Source organism: Lethenteron reissneri, chromosome 23 (genome assembly GCF_015708825.2).
Source record: "Lethenteron reissneri isolate LAM-NWPU_2019-01 chromosome 23, ASM1570882v1, whole genome shotgun sequence".
NCBI lineage: Eukaryota > Metazoa > Chordata > Hyperoartia > Petromyzontiformes > Petromyzontidae > Lethenteron > Lethenteron reissneri.
Genome location: NC_083801.1, coordinates 719,893 through 733,487, shown reverse-complemented (window position 1 = coordinate 733,487; position 13,595 = coordinate 719,893). Strand labels below are relative to the sequence as shown.

Below are 13,595 nucleotides of genomic sequence, written 5' to 3'. Positions count from 1 at the left end.
CAGCCCTCCGTCACCTGTCGGTGTGCTCTCTCATTACACTCTTTAAGGCTGAGTCCACCTGTGGGAGGCCCAGGACCAGATCAGATATTCACCGCTGCTATTGTGAGCGGGATTCGAACTCGGGTCGTCGAATTCGTAAAGCGGTGCGCTAACCGCTACATTACCGCTCCAAAGACAAAGATCCCCCGTATAGCAGAGGTCGCAATCGGGTACCCGATACCCGTACCCTACCCGATACTCGGCTACCCGTACCCAGCCGGGTACGGGTACCCATTTGCGACCCTGGTGCGGCCGGGTACGGGTAAGGAATCAAAACCCGTTTGCGACCTCTGCCGTATAGCCTTTAACATACTGTCGGGGCAAGTGCTGTTAACGAGCACCTATGAAGGCCGGCACACAAGGGCGTGGGGTGATCAGCACCACACCCGGCCACTTGTTGTCTCCCCAGTGGCGATGCTTAAACACCACACCGGGTACTCATTTGAGGCCGAGTTGACCTAGGGGAGGCCCAGTTCACACAATCGTTACTGGTCTTGACCATGAGCGGGAATTGAACTCAGGTCGCTGGGTTTGGACAGCAACGCGCTAACCGCTTCACTACTGCTCCCCACCCACACATACACACGCCCGCCCTCTTGCAAAACAGCAGCAGCAACCGGCGCTGTGCGCCACTCTGCTCCGTCTCCTTGGGGCCTGTGTGCTGTGTTCCGTCTCTCACCCTTCCCTTCGTCCTTCTCACAAGCCGGCTCCTGGGCAGGCACAGCCTCTGAAGCCTTCGCCGGGCCAGAGATTTGATTCCAGGCAGAAATGAGGGATGTCACATCCGGCAGCACCTGGAGCAAATAAAACACAGAGTAAACAATCCACAGAGTAAATAAGAGGAAACAACACAGATGAAACAACAAAATAACGAATACATGTGTAATAAAAGGACTCGAACACTTCTTTCTGTCTTCGTGTCTTTATTCAGGTTCACGTCTTTACCCACACGGCACTCTGTTATAACTCCTGTATTTGTAGCCCCCGGCTATTCACTGCTATTATAGCTTCCTCACCCCTCTGACTCTCTGCTTCATCTACTGTAACCTCCTCCCTGCAGACTCGCTGCTACCCCTATGTGCAGACCCTCTGGCTGTCACTGTATGCAGACCCGCTGCCCACTCTCTCTGTGCAGCCCCGCTGCTGACTGCAGCCTCCTTGCTGCTTCGGGTCGGTCACCGCTGGCCAACGGTGCCGATCCTCGCTTCCCCCGTGTTCGTGGCGATCTCGCCACACCCCGCTTCGCCCTACGTGGCCTTCCTCTGTTCCTGGCTCCCAGTCACTCCCCCTGCTCTTCCGGTTCCCCTCCTTCTATACTCAACCCCTCTCCCCCCACGTGACCTAACTCCTCCCCCACGGACGGCACCTCAGAAGGGCCGTTTACAACCGCATTACATCACCCTCCCCCCTAAAGAAAATCCAGCCGACCTCGGCTGAATTGCAACCTGAAAAGCAATGCGGGTGTAAAGGGCCAACACGCAAAAAGACACGAAGCATTGAAGAACATTATAACAATAACACAACACAACACAATCTAACGAAACGTGAGGGATTTCGAGCGAGTACGGGTAGCCGGGCCGTCCCGGACGGTCGGCGGCCCACCCGCCGAGCGGGAACGTGGAAGGGTTTTAGGGGCGACGGGCGCAAGTTCTTCCGTCGCCATTGGAGGCCCGCCACTGTCCCGCTCGCGTCCAGAAACATCCCGTACTCGCGTCCGCGGAGGGATAGGAAGAGCTGCAGGTCCCGTGGGTTCTGCGGCTCCGGTCGGCGTCCCACAAGCGGAAGGTCCTCCTCCCTGCGCTGTCACGGCCGGCTTGTCTGTGAAGGGTACGACAGGCGCTCTCGCAAGGTCAGCAGACACAGGCAAGGGCGAGTCGGCAGCAACAGACCCCGGCAAGGCAACTTGGGGAGATGACGCATCCGGCCGTGGGGCAATGTATGGCTTCAACCGGGACGTGTGCACGAACCAACGCCGTGCACCAACCTGAACACGCGCCGACTGTGGGTTGGGAACCTCAATGAGGCGGACCGGACCCTGCCAAGGTCGATGTAATTTAGGAGATGTACCTGGCCGCACCTGTGGGCAATGAAGCCAGGCCAGGTCCCCCTTTTTCCAGGGACACTCCCCCTTTGAACGTCGGGCACACCGCTCATTCCTGGCCTGAGCCTTGGCAGTAGCCATGCGGGCATTTTCCCTCGCCTCAGCGACACGCCGAACGTTGTCCTTAATATACTCAGGAAGAGGCTTAACAGGCCCCCTCGCACCGGTTCCCAACTGGTCATGAATCGGCGGCACGTTCTCACGGCCGTACATAAAGAAAAACGGCGAGTATCCAGTAGCCGCGTGCGGCGTCATGCGATACGCCGAAAGCACCCCAGGGATATGCAAATCCCAATCAGATTGGTTTTCCCCGACTGTATGGCACAGCATGGCGGACAGAGTCCGATTCAACCGTTCCACCATACCATCCGTTTGCGGGTGGTAGGGGGACGTCCGTATCTTTTTAGTTCCAAGAGCCGCACACACCTCCCCCAACAATTTAGACGAAAAGTTACGTCCCTGATCCGTAAGGAGCCTCTCCGGAGCCCCTTTGTCCATTACATACCCAAATAGAAAGGCGTCCGTGATAGACGCCGCTGACTGGTCAGGCAAGGGCCAGGCCATCGGCCAGCGAGAGAGGTACTCCACCCCCACCAGTAAATACTTATTCCCTTTAGCTGATGGCGGAAAGGGTCCCAAAATATCTAACGCCACCAACTCATTAACCCGAGATACTTTAATCGATTGTATCGGCGGAACATATGGATGTTTAGGCGGCTTACGGCGGGCACAATCGGGACACGCGCGAACGTGACCGACGACATCCGTCGTCATGCCGTGCCAATAATAGTCTCGTTGCAGCGTCAATAGGGTTTTCTGCACCCCCAGGTGTAAAAGTGTGTCACAGTGCAAAGATCTAATCAACTCATAGCGCAATGACGCAGGCACAACGAGACGCCAGTGTTCCTGTATCCCTTCCCTCCACATCAGTAACCCATCTCGGAGAGCAGTTTCCGAATTACCACCCGCACCGACTTCCTTACCCGCCTTCTCCGTTCGTTTCCGTAACGACACCAAAGAATCGTCCAACATTTGCTCCCGAATCCACACAGACCTTGGAAGACGCAAAATCCCGTCAGCCGGTCCCCCTTCAACCGGTCCCGGTGTAAGCGGAGGTTCGAGAACATCCACTGCCCGCGCGACAGGTTGAGGGGGGGGCTGAGCCGGTCCACACCTATGCGTCCCCGACGCACACGCACAAGGGGATTGTTGCGGCAACCTGGACAGTGCGTCCGCGTTAGCGTGACGCACACCCTTCCGATGGTGAATTTGGAAGGAGAATTCTTGCAACGTGTCCAGCCATCTCGCCAATTGTCCGGATGGCTGGTCCATCTTAAGAGCGTACTGCAAGGCCGCATGGTCCGTTCGGACAATAAACGACCGACCGTACAGATACGGTCGAAATTGGCGGAGAAAATACACAATAGCCAAAAGTTCCCTGCGAGTGACGCAGTAACGAGTTTCCGCGGGAGACAAAACCCGACTCCCGTACGCCACCACACGCTCAACACCACCTTTTGACTGGGACAACACCGCCCCAATCCCGGTGTCACTCGCATCAGTATCCAGAATGAAGGGATGTTCAAAATCCGGATAATCCAACGTCGGCGCAGTAGCCAGTAGGTCGCGCAGGCTCCGAAACGCCGCCTCCTCCGGCGGTCCCCACACAAATTTGTGCCCCTTCCCAGTAAGGAGATGCAAAGGCCTGGCGATAGTAGCGAAATTCGGAACAAACCTCCGGTAATATGAGGCGAACCCCAAAAACCGACGCACATCACCCACCGTGGCGGGGGTTGCCCAATCCCGGACACACGCAGTTTTCTCTGGATCCGTGGCCACCCCGTCCGCACTAACAATATGTCCCAAGTATCGAACGGAACGTTGCAGTAGATGACATTTCTTAGGCTTGAATTTCAAATTAGCAGAACGCATTCTGGCAAAAACGGCCTCCAACCGCAATAAATGCTCATCAAATGTGCGGCTGAAGACAATAATATCATCTAAATAAATGAGACATGTCTCCCACTGCAACCCCGTCAATACCAACTCCATCAATCTCTGAAAGGTGGCAGGGGCTGCATTCAACCCCATCGGCAGACAGTTAAATTGGAACAACCCCTGCGGCGTACGGAACGCTGTCTTTTCCCGCGAGGGCTCGTCAAGGGGAAGCTGCCAGAAGCCCGAAGAGAGATCTAGCGTTGAAAAAAACTTAGCCCCTGACAAGGCGTCGAGAGAATCGTCCATACGCGGCAGGGGATACGCATCTGCCACCGACACTTTATTTAACTTCCGAAAATCCACACAAAATCGTAATTTACCATCTTTCTTTTTAACCAACACGACAGGCGCACCCCACGGGCTATTAGACGGAGATATAATATCCGCTTTCAACATGTCTTCCACTGCCCCTCGAACGTGCTCACGCTCAGCCGGACTCATCCGACGTGAGTTCAAGCGGATAGGGGCCGCGTCCCCCGTTTCGATGTGATGAGAGAGCAGCGAGGTGCGTCCCAAGTCCAAATCGTCCGAGCTAAACACATCGGAATAGCTCGCTAATAATTTATGAATCGCACAACGCTGCTCAGCGGAAAGGGCCGAATTTTCCGCACATAATTCGGCGATCCAACGATCGTCCACCCCTCCGTCGTGTGAAACACCACCCACCAGCCCCCCGTCCGGAATGTCACTCTGAGCCGTAAACGCCGTAGTGGCGTGTGCCACAACGGTACCAGCCGGCACACACACGCTTTCAGAAGTCGCATTTAACACCTGCAAAAACGGGCGCTGATCCGGACGGACAATGGTTTGCGCCCCCACCAGTGCCAATCCGCCCGTAACAGCGGCGGACGGCGACAGCAAAATTCCACAAGCACTCTGCCGACCCGGAACCGGCTTCCGGTATCGTAGGGGAATGAGCATCTGCGAGCCAGGTGGAATATCAACTGAAACTTCCGATAACGCCTGCACCTGGGCAACCGGAGCCGGTCGCCCCCAGGTGGACTGTAAAAACGCCAATTTGCGGCCCCCTGGCAGTTCAATGCAATTTTCATTGATTCTAATTAAAATGGGCATCTTAGCCAAAAAATCCGTGCCCAACAAGCAAGGAACCGCCAGGGACCTCGAAATTAACACAACGCCCGAGGCCGAGACCCCCCCGATAGAAATATTAGCGTCCACCTGTCCCACGATGCCCATACTACCCCCGTTCGCAGCGATGCAGGAAGCGTAAGCCGGCCTCACGGCCCCCGGTGGGATGTTCAAAAGATGGAATATGACATCCGAAATAATGGTCGCGGACGCCCCGGAATCCACCAAAATACGCACGTCCACCCCTTGGATCGACCCCGGTACAGTGGACGAACCTGTAGCGGCCGCGACAACCCGCCGAGCCAACTTACGCCACTGCGTTATCGAGCGACAAGGCGCAGATACTGGCCTCCCATATTTTAGAACATCCGCGTCGCACAACAACGGCGATGAGTGAGGTGTCAGGCCTTGCCGGGTGTCTGGTGCGCACCGACTTGCCTGTGCCGGAGGGTCTTTCTTTGGGACGTCCGCGATCGAGGCCTCCTGCTGGGGCGGCCCCGGAACCCGGGCCCAGCAGTCCCTGGCATAGTGGCCCCGACGGCCGCAGCGGAAACAGTCGACGTCGGGTCGGCGCGCAGCAGGCACCCCGTCCCGACGTGGCCGCGCCGGCGGCGGAGCCCGCGGCCCCGGCTCGCTTCGAGCCGGCCACGGAGTGGAGGCGGCCGACAGCTCCTTTGGGCCGGTCGCATCCGGCACGTACACGGCCTTTGTAGGGTCCCACCCTACGGCCCCCCCATCGACGACAGGACCGCCCGTCCACGCCGTGACTTGTTTCCAGCGGCGGAGATTGAACTGGGCGTCCAAACACTTAGCCGCGGTCCGGGACGTGAGTTTCTCGTGACCGCAAGCCGGCATAGGAATGCCCAGATCCCGGGATAACTCCAACATCTTCCCCAAGATGAGAGGTTCCAGCAGGTCAGGCTCCGTCTCCGGGTAAGCGGCCATCGCGAGTTCCAGCACGGCGCCCCTGTACGCTACAGGCGACTCCTCCGGTGCGCGTTGCCGCTGCACGAAGCGGCGATGGGCGTCATCCGGTGGCTCGTACGCGTCCGCCATTTCGTCGAACACTCCACGCAATGTTTTCTTCTTCGCAGCTTTTATAGAGCGAAAAAAACGAACAGACTCATCGTCAAGGAGAGTCGGAAGCACCTCCAGCGCCTCGGCGTCCGTCCACCTTGCCGTTCGTACCGCCGCCAAAAATCGACAAGCGAACGCACTCCAATCGCCCCCGATGGAGAACTCCTTAACAGTTGTAAGGTGACGACTGCGGCTCCTTGGCCTGCTTCCGTCCGTCACCGACTCTTCCGGCGGCAAGTTCAGCAAGGCGTCGCAACGCGGTGTCGCCAAGATGGCGGACGATCTTCGTGGCGGCCCCAAGATGGCGGCTTCCCGCCTTCCGTGGTGCGCCACGCCCAAGATGGCGTCTTCACGCCGCGTGGTCGATGGCGGCGCCAGCGAAGACGACCCGGGCTCCTGCCGATCACCACCATCACCTTCCAACGCCGCCCTTGGCGTGACAAGGTCACACAACTCCGTGATGACGGTTTTTAGGGTCGCCAGTTGCTCCGCCATCCGGGTCCATCTTAAATCTTCGTCCTTCAACGCAGATGGGTCGGGCGCAGCGGCAACCTCCTCCACACCCGGGCCCTCACGGATCTCTCCCTCCGCCGAAGTGAAGCCGACCTCAGGAGGAAGATCGTCGTCGTCCGATGATGAAGCCGACGCCGGAGATGGGATATTCTTCTTCCTCAGTTGTTTCGCCATGCCGTTTCACTTCTGACTCCAGTGTAATAAAAGGACTCGAACACTTCTTTCTGTCTTCGTGTCTTTATTCAGGTTCACGTCTTTACCCACACGGCACTCTGTTATAACTCCTGTATTTGTAGCCCCCGGCTATTCACTGCTATTATAGCTTCCTCACCCCTCTGACTCTCTGCTTCATCTACTGTAACCTCCTCCCTGCAGACTCGCTGCTACCCCTATGTGCAGACCCTCTGGCTGTCACTGTATGCAGACCCGCTGCCCACTCTCTCTGTGCAGCCCCGCTGCTGACTGCAGCCTCCTTGCTGCTTCGGGTCGGTCACCGCTGGCCAACGGTGCCGATCCTCGCTTCCCCCGTGTTCGTGGCGATCTCGCCACACCCCGCTTCGCCCTACGTGGCCTTCCTCTGTTCCTGGCTCCCAGTCACTCCCCCTGCTCTTCCGGTTCCCCTCCTTCTATACTCAACCCCTCTCCCCCCACGTGACCTAACTCCTCCCCCACGGATGGCACCTCAGAAGGGCCGTTTACAACCGCATTACACATGGACTAAACAACAGAGTAAAAAATAGAGTAAACAGAATAAGCAACAGTAAACAATTCACAGGGTAAAGACACTGTAAATAACACACAGAGTAAATAAAACATGGAGTAATCAACAGGTAGTAACCAACACATGGACTAAACAACACACACGGTAAACAGTCAATAACACATGGAGTAAAAACATAAAGTATACAACAGAATAAACAATGCACGCAGTAATCAACATACGTAGTAAAACACAGAGTAAACAACACAGTAAAACAACACGAAGAGTAAAACAACACAGAGTAAACAACACACAGAGTGAATATGGAGTGATCCACACACCATCACAAAATTACTGCTGAGTGAGATCTCCCGGCTTAGATGAGGAAGTGCATCTCCATTGCTAATCCAGAGCAAAGTGTAAAAAAATCCACATGTCTTTGGCAGGGACGAGACCACCAGAGGGATAAATGGTCACGATCTTCCGCTCAGCAGCAACGACTTGCAGGGGGTTTTGTTTAACGCCCCTCGGCAAAGCGGATGGCGCGTGGCATCTCAGAGATGCCACACCGGCGAAAAATTAACGAGGCTCGTCGCATTCCAACCACGTGGACCGCACCTTGCCGATGGCCTCGGACAACGCGGTGCGCAGCTCCTGCAGCTCCCGCTGAGAGTAGGGGCCACCTCCTCCACCGGCGGTGCCACGGGCGGCATCACATGCGTCACCACCGCCACCAGCACCGCAGCGCTCCATGCTGCCGAGCATCCGCGTCAGCATGAGCGAGATGAGCGAAAGGGTGGTGTGCCTCACCACGCTGTGCGGGACCTGCAGGGCGCAGGGCGCGGGGACACCACGATCGGGCGCATGGCCGCCAACGGACGGGTCAGGGCGCGAGAGTCACAGACGCATCCCAGCTGTTGCCGCTGTGATCAATGGGTTTTATTATTATCATTATTGTCACTACTATTACGACTATGCTGGTTTACCCAGGAAAGCCTCACTCAGTGCCAAGAATCTAAAACCCATCTCTTCTCCCCTAGCCCATCATCATCATCCTGCTACTCCTTGCCCCCAATGCTACGACCAGGCCTACCCCAACCCCTATCACTACCCCTATCACAATACCAAACTCTATCACTACCCCAACCGCAGTTTTTCTTCCATTCCAATGCTGTATGTGTACATCATCAAAACAAAACTAGAAGAAAAACTACAAATAAAATTACTTTATCGGTACCGAGGCTCCCACAACGCAATGCAGGAGGCACAGTTTGGCGCCAACTATCATCGAGTGCAGTCGTTTTGCTATGGTTCTCTGGGGCAAGTACTGTCTTTAAAAACAATGGCGCTTGGCCTCTCCAAATAAGATTTACGCCGAGCCGCTTGCGTGTTCCAAGATTCAGATATGAACGGGACCCCACCCTGCAACTTGCAGACGTCTCGGAATGGTAAAGGGTTAGGAGGCCCCATCGAGGAATTTCTGTATATTTTCTCATATCAGAATGAAAATAAACATTTAATTTTTCAACTAAGTAAAACTTCTAAATAAAACATTTCGGCGGATTTAAAGGCCTCTCATAATGTGAGGCCCTAAGCTGTAGCTAACTTATCTTGTGCCTAAATCTAGGCCTGTTGATGCACGACTGCCATCTACAGCCAGAATCTCACTTTAACTGTTCTGTTGCGAGCGTTTAATCGCGGCCAATAAACGTCACAGCCGAAAGTTAGCGGTGGACGCTGTCACGCGAGCGTGCACCGCGCAAGGCTCACGTTGAGGCCCTGCGTGAGCATCGCACGGGTGGCCACCGGGGGGGTGGTCGTCACCATGACCACGGCGACAGCACGAGGCAGGGCCAAGCGCTCCGGCAAATCGAACAGCGGCGAGACGAGCGGCTGGACATCGTAGACCTGAAAGGAGGGGGGGGGGATGGAGGCGCCGGTTAGCACGCTATGACATGCCGCTCAGTGGGGATCGGCACAATGTACGCGGAGGCTGTTGGCCTCCGTTGGGCGCTGTAGTGGCGAGATGTTAACTCCCTTGCCTGGCATGCAGGAAGTCGTGGCTTTGATCCCGATCCTGACACCCGAATATTTTGGAGTTTGCATGTCTCTCTGGGTCCTTCCGTTTTCCCCTCCATATTCAGAAACATGTGTTTTAGAGTATTTTGCTTCTGCTATAAATTTCCATGTGATAAGACACTTCGTTGAACTTTCATTTGTGGCCAAGTCGCTTCTGAAAAATAGCTACGTAGCTCAGTAGGCTTTATCTGGTAAAATAAAAAATAGTTAATAGTTATCGGGATACCCGGTCGCCGAGTTTCCGCAGTCAACAGATTTGCTGCACAAATGCTGGCGACGGACATGACCATTATAACCAAGATGTGAAAGCAGCCAATGCAGTGGTGGAATGGTTGGACGCCAGACTCACAACCCCCCCGAGGTCGCTGGTTCAATCCCCGGAGTGCCTCTGTCTATTCAGTGGTGTACAGAAAGTCCTCGCTTAATGCGTGGTGTTCACACTAAAACGTATTTTCACAAGAATTCAGTGCTTCCATTAGAGTACACTTTTTGCAGAAAGCGGAAGGCGCACCGTTATAACTCGGTACAAGGCAGTTACAACAGAGAACTCACGCCGTAATAATGCAAAATGTGCCTGTTATAACGCTAAACGCGCGCTTTTAAAATGTGAAACACATGCACACAACAGTCATTACCCAAAATACACACACAACACTCATTTTGCACTCAAACTGCACGAGCGCCCGTAAAGAGAACGTAGAGAATCGATTCCATTCCGACGTAGTGACGCACGCCGTCACACGGTGTCACACGGCGTCACATACGACGTCACACACGGCGCAGGGGAGCGGGGGGTGAGCGGCGCCATCACCTGCCGCAGGAAGCGCACGTTGCGCAGCCAAGCGGAGCGCGCGCGCGGCATGAAACTGATGTCGGTCTGCTGGAGGTAGCGGCCTAGCAGGTCGGGGCAGGCCCGGAGCAGCTCCACAGCGAGGCGTCCCGTCCAGGGCTCCTCGCACACAGAGGAGCGGAGGTCCAGCAGCAACTGCAGCAGTATCAGGTTGCCACTCCTGATGGGAGAATGGAAGAAGCGCGCGGGGAGTCACGCGATGCTACGCACGGCAATGCTGGAGAACGCACACGACCCTGTGACGGATTCTTTGATACCGCGTTTTTAGTGGTGCACAACCACGAAAAAAACTCAACGTATATTCGGCATCAACACTGTGTGGCCTTAAATGGAAAAAAATATAAAATAGGTGGTGTTTCTAACAGAGGAGTTCCTGTACTCTCAAAACAGGATGTGAGCGAGCCTGTCTGATGAGATAATGAATGTCAAAACTGGTCCAGAGTTTGCTTGAATATTAAACCAATGCCACGAATAATAGTTTCACCTTTGTGAGCGATGCACTCGAGCGATGATAAGGTGTGCATATATCCCCCCCCCCACCCCTGCAGCCCCTTCTCCTCCTGCTCGTCCTCCTCACCTGGAGGAGGTCCCCAGGCTGGGGTCCCGAAAGGCGATTCCAGTCTTCACCGAGCAGCAGAGATGCAGCAAGAAGTCGTAGGCCAAGTCGCACACTAGCGCTCTCCCCGCCTCGCTCCCATCCGTCGTCTTGAGCAGAAGCACAGCGCCAAGTACACATGCCAAGTCCTCGCTTAACGTGCGGTGTGCACACCACAACGTGTTTTTGCCATAACGTAGTTCTTCCGTTAGGCAACACATTTTGCAGAAGGCGGACTGCGCAACGTTATAATGCCGAACGTGCGTCGTTAATAATGCAGAACGCGCTCCGGTACTGGAGTACAGTCTGTGTTTCGGCATCATCTTTATGTGTGCGTAGCAACATCTCACTCCCTCATCTCCTGAACTCGACATCTCTCTCTCTCACTTTACATTTAAATAAATGGCTGTCACACATAGCGTATCTATAGAAAAACTATGTAAACACAACACATTTAAAAAGAAACCTGTAAAACTGTCTACTGCCAAATGAAAACAATAATAAAACTACGAGCTGGAACGTCACCCCCACCGTCACCGTTATTCCTTACAGGAAAATCACTCCCCCCCCCCCACTTAATGCAAATTTACTTCACGCGGCAATTCTCAGGTACGCAGCCCCCCGCGTTAAGCGGGGGACTCGCTGTACTGCAGGCCATGTCTGTGAAACACACCAGCGGCTTCCATTGCCACAGCCTTGCGCCACGAGAATGGCTGGCGCACACATACACTCAACGTGTTGGATTGTGAACCTGCTCTCGGTGCAAGGGGCTGGCATCGCCTCGCTGGACGAAGACGACGCGCCGCGGAGTCTCTCACCTCGTCGCTCACGTCATCCACGCCGTCCCATTTGAACACGCCGGCGATCTGGTTGAGGATGGCTGCCGTGAAGAACCTCACTTTCTGAGTCTTGCTCACGCACGGGTTTTCAACGACCTGAGGGCACGGAGCATTCGTGACGCGAGGAGAGGAGAGACTACACCCACACGTACACGAAACACTCCCACACCGTGCAGAGACTACACCAGCGTGTACGCGAAACACTCGCACACCACGCAGAGACTACACCCGCGTGTACACGAAACACTCGCACACCACGTGGACAGCAGAGACTACACCCACACGTACACGAAACACTCCCACACCGTGCAGAGACTACACCCGCGTGTACGCGAAACACTCCCACACCACGCAGAGACTACATCCGCGTGTACGCGAAACACTCACACACCACGCAGAGACTACACCTGGTGTACGTTAGAGAGGGAGAGCGTGCTGGGTCACCTTCTGTCGCAGCGTGCACAGCAGGAGGTTCACGGTGGACACTCGGTCCTCCTTTAGCCCGGCGCGGAACACATCAATCAGGAAATCTGAAACAAAGATACGGAGGTTAAACTGCCTGCCTACACAGACACCGTGACGGACACACACGTAGAGGTCAAACAGTCACACGCAGGCATGCAGCACGGAAAATCCTCGCTTAGCGCGTGGTGTTGACACTATAACGCGTTTCGCTATAATGCGGTTCTTCCATTAGGGAACACTTGTATACAACGCGGAATACGCCGATTACAATGTGGAACACGCACCGTTATAACGCAGAATCAGCACTGTTATAACGCGTTTACTGAGTGATCGATGACGAAATACTTTCTTGAGCTGTACGGCTGAGCGGTACAGTGATACGCGGATTGATACAATAACGCGGTGGCGTACCCTCAGTCATTTGTCCCACCATCTCACTGCATGGTGTGCGTAGTAGTACATCGTGTCTCGCCAAACTTTATCGTTATACCAATTATGGGGAAATTGTTTTCGCTCAACACGGCACTTTTGAGGAACGTATCTACTCCCGCGTTAAACGAGGACTTATTGTGCTGGATAATGATGGAGATCAGCTGAAATAAGCAAGAATGCAAATTAATCTTCTTGGTTCTTTCGGTAAAGTCACGTAGAAGGGAAGTAATAAAATAATAAAAATAAAACATAATAAAACAATTCTCACGACGTTTCGGCCACAACGCAAGCAGCCGTCCTCAGGTGAAAACCAGGTCCGTCGAGGCGACAGAGTCTGAATGAAACAGCACACGAGCTTGGAGCATATATATAAGCTGGGCGCATTGACAAAGGAATTTGCATATCAAAAGGAATTTAGCATATTTATGGGAAATGCAGGAATGTGATTAGTACTGCATATGCATGTGCATTATGCAGGATTAACAGCATCAAAGGGAGCTGCAGTTACTGCTGCTGCAGCAGTTGCTGCTGCTGCTGCAGTTTCTGCTGCTGCTGCAGTTGCTGCTGCTGCTGCACTTGCTGCTGCTGCTGCACTTGCTGCTGCTGCTGCAGTTGCTGCCTTATCCATTTTAATATAACACTATGTATTATTCTACCCACCCTAATGTGTATCATACTGCTATATGTTTACTGTACAATTACGACACCATACATTACTCTGCACACTGCACCATGCCAGTGAGTGGAACGTGGTCTGAAAGTCACCGTAAACGTGAACACAATCAGTTAAGATCCGAAATGGTTTATTACGTCCTTCC

At 54.4% G+C, this 13,595-nt stretch overlaps 1 protein-coding gene across 1 annotated transcript in view; it reads right to left on the bottom strand.

The window, feature by feature from the left end:
- Nucleotides 1-13,595, bottom strand: part of URB1 (URB1 ribosome biogenesis homolog) — a 67,306-nt gene that overhangs the window by 43,848 nt on the left and 9,863 nt on the right. The window contains exons 7-13 of the mRNA XM_061556776.1: nucleotides 12,325-12,410; nucleotides 11,860-11,976; nucleotides 11,024-11,151; nucleotides 10,408-10,606; nucleotides 9,288-9,425; nucleotides 8,136-8,342; nucleotides 719-833 (exon numbers count right to left, since the gene is read on the bottom strand). Coding sequence (XP_061412760.1) covers nucleotides 719-833; nucleotides 8,136-8,342; nucleotides 9,288-9,425; nucleotides 10,408-10,606; nucleotides 11,024-11,151; nucleotides 11,860-11,976; nucleotides 12,325-12,410 — 990 coding nt within the window. The remainder of the gene's footprint in view (nucleotides 1-718; nucleotides 834-8,135; nucleotides 8,343-9,287; nucleotides 9,426-10,407; nucleotides 10,607-11,023; nucleotides 11,152-11,859; nucleotides 11,977-12,324; nucleotides 12,411-13,595) is intronic.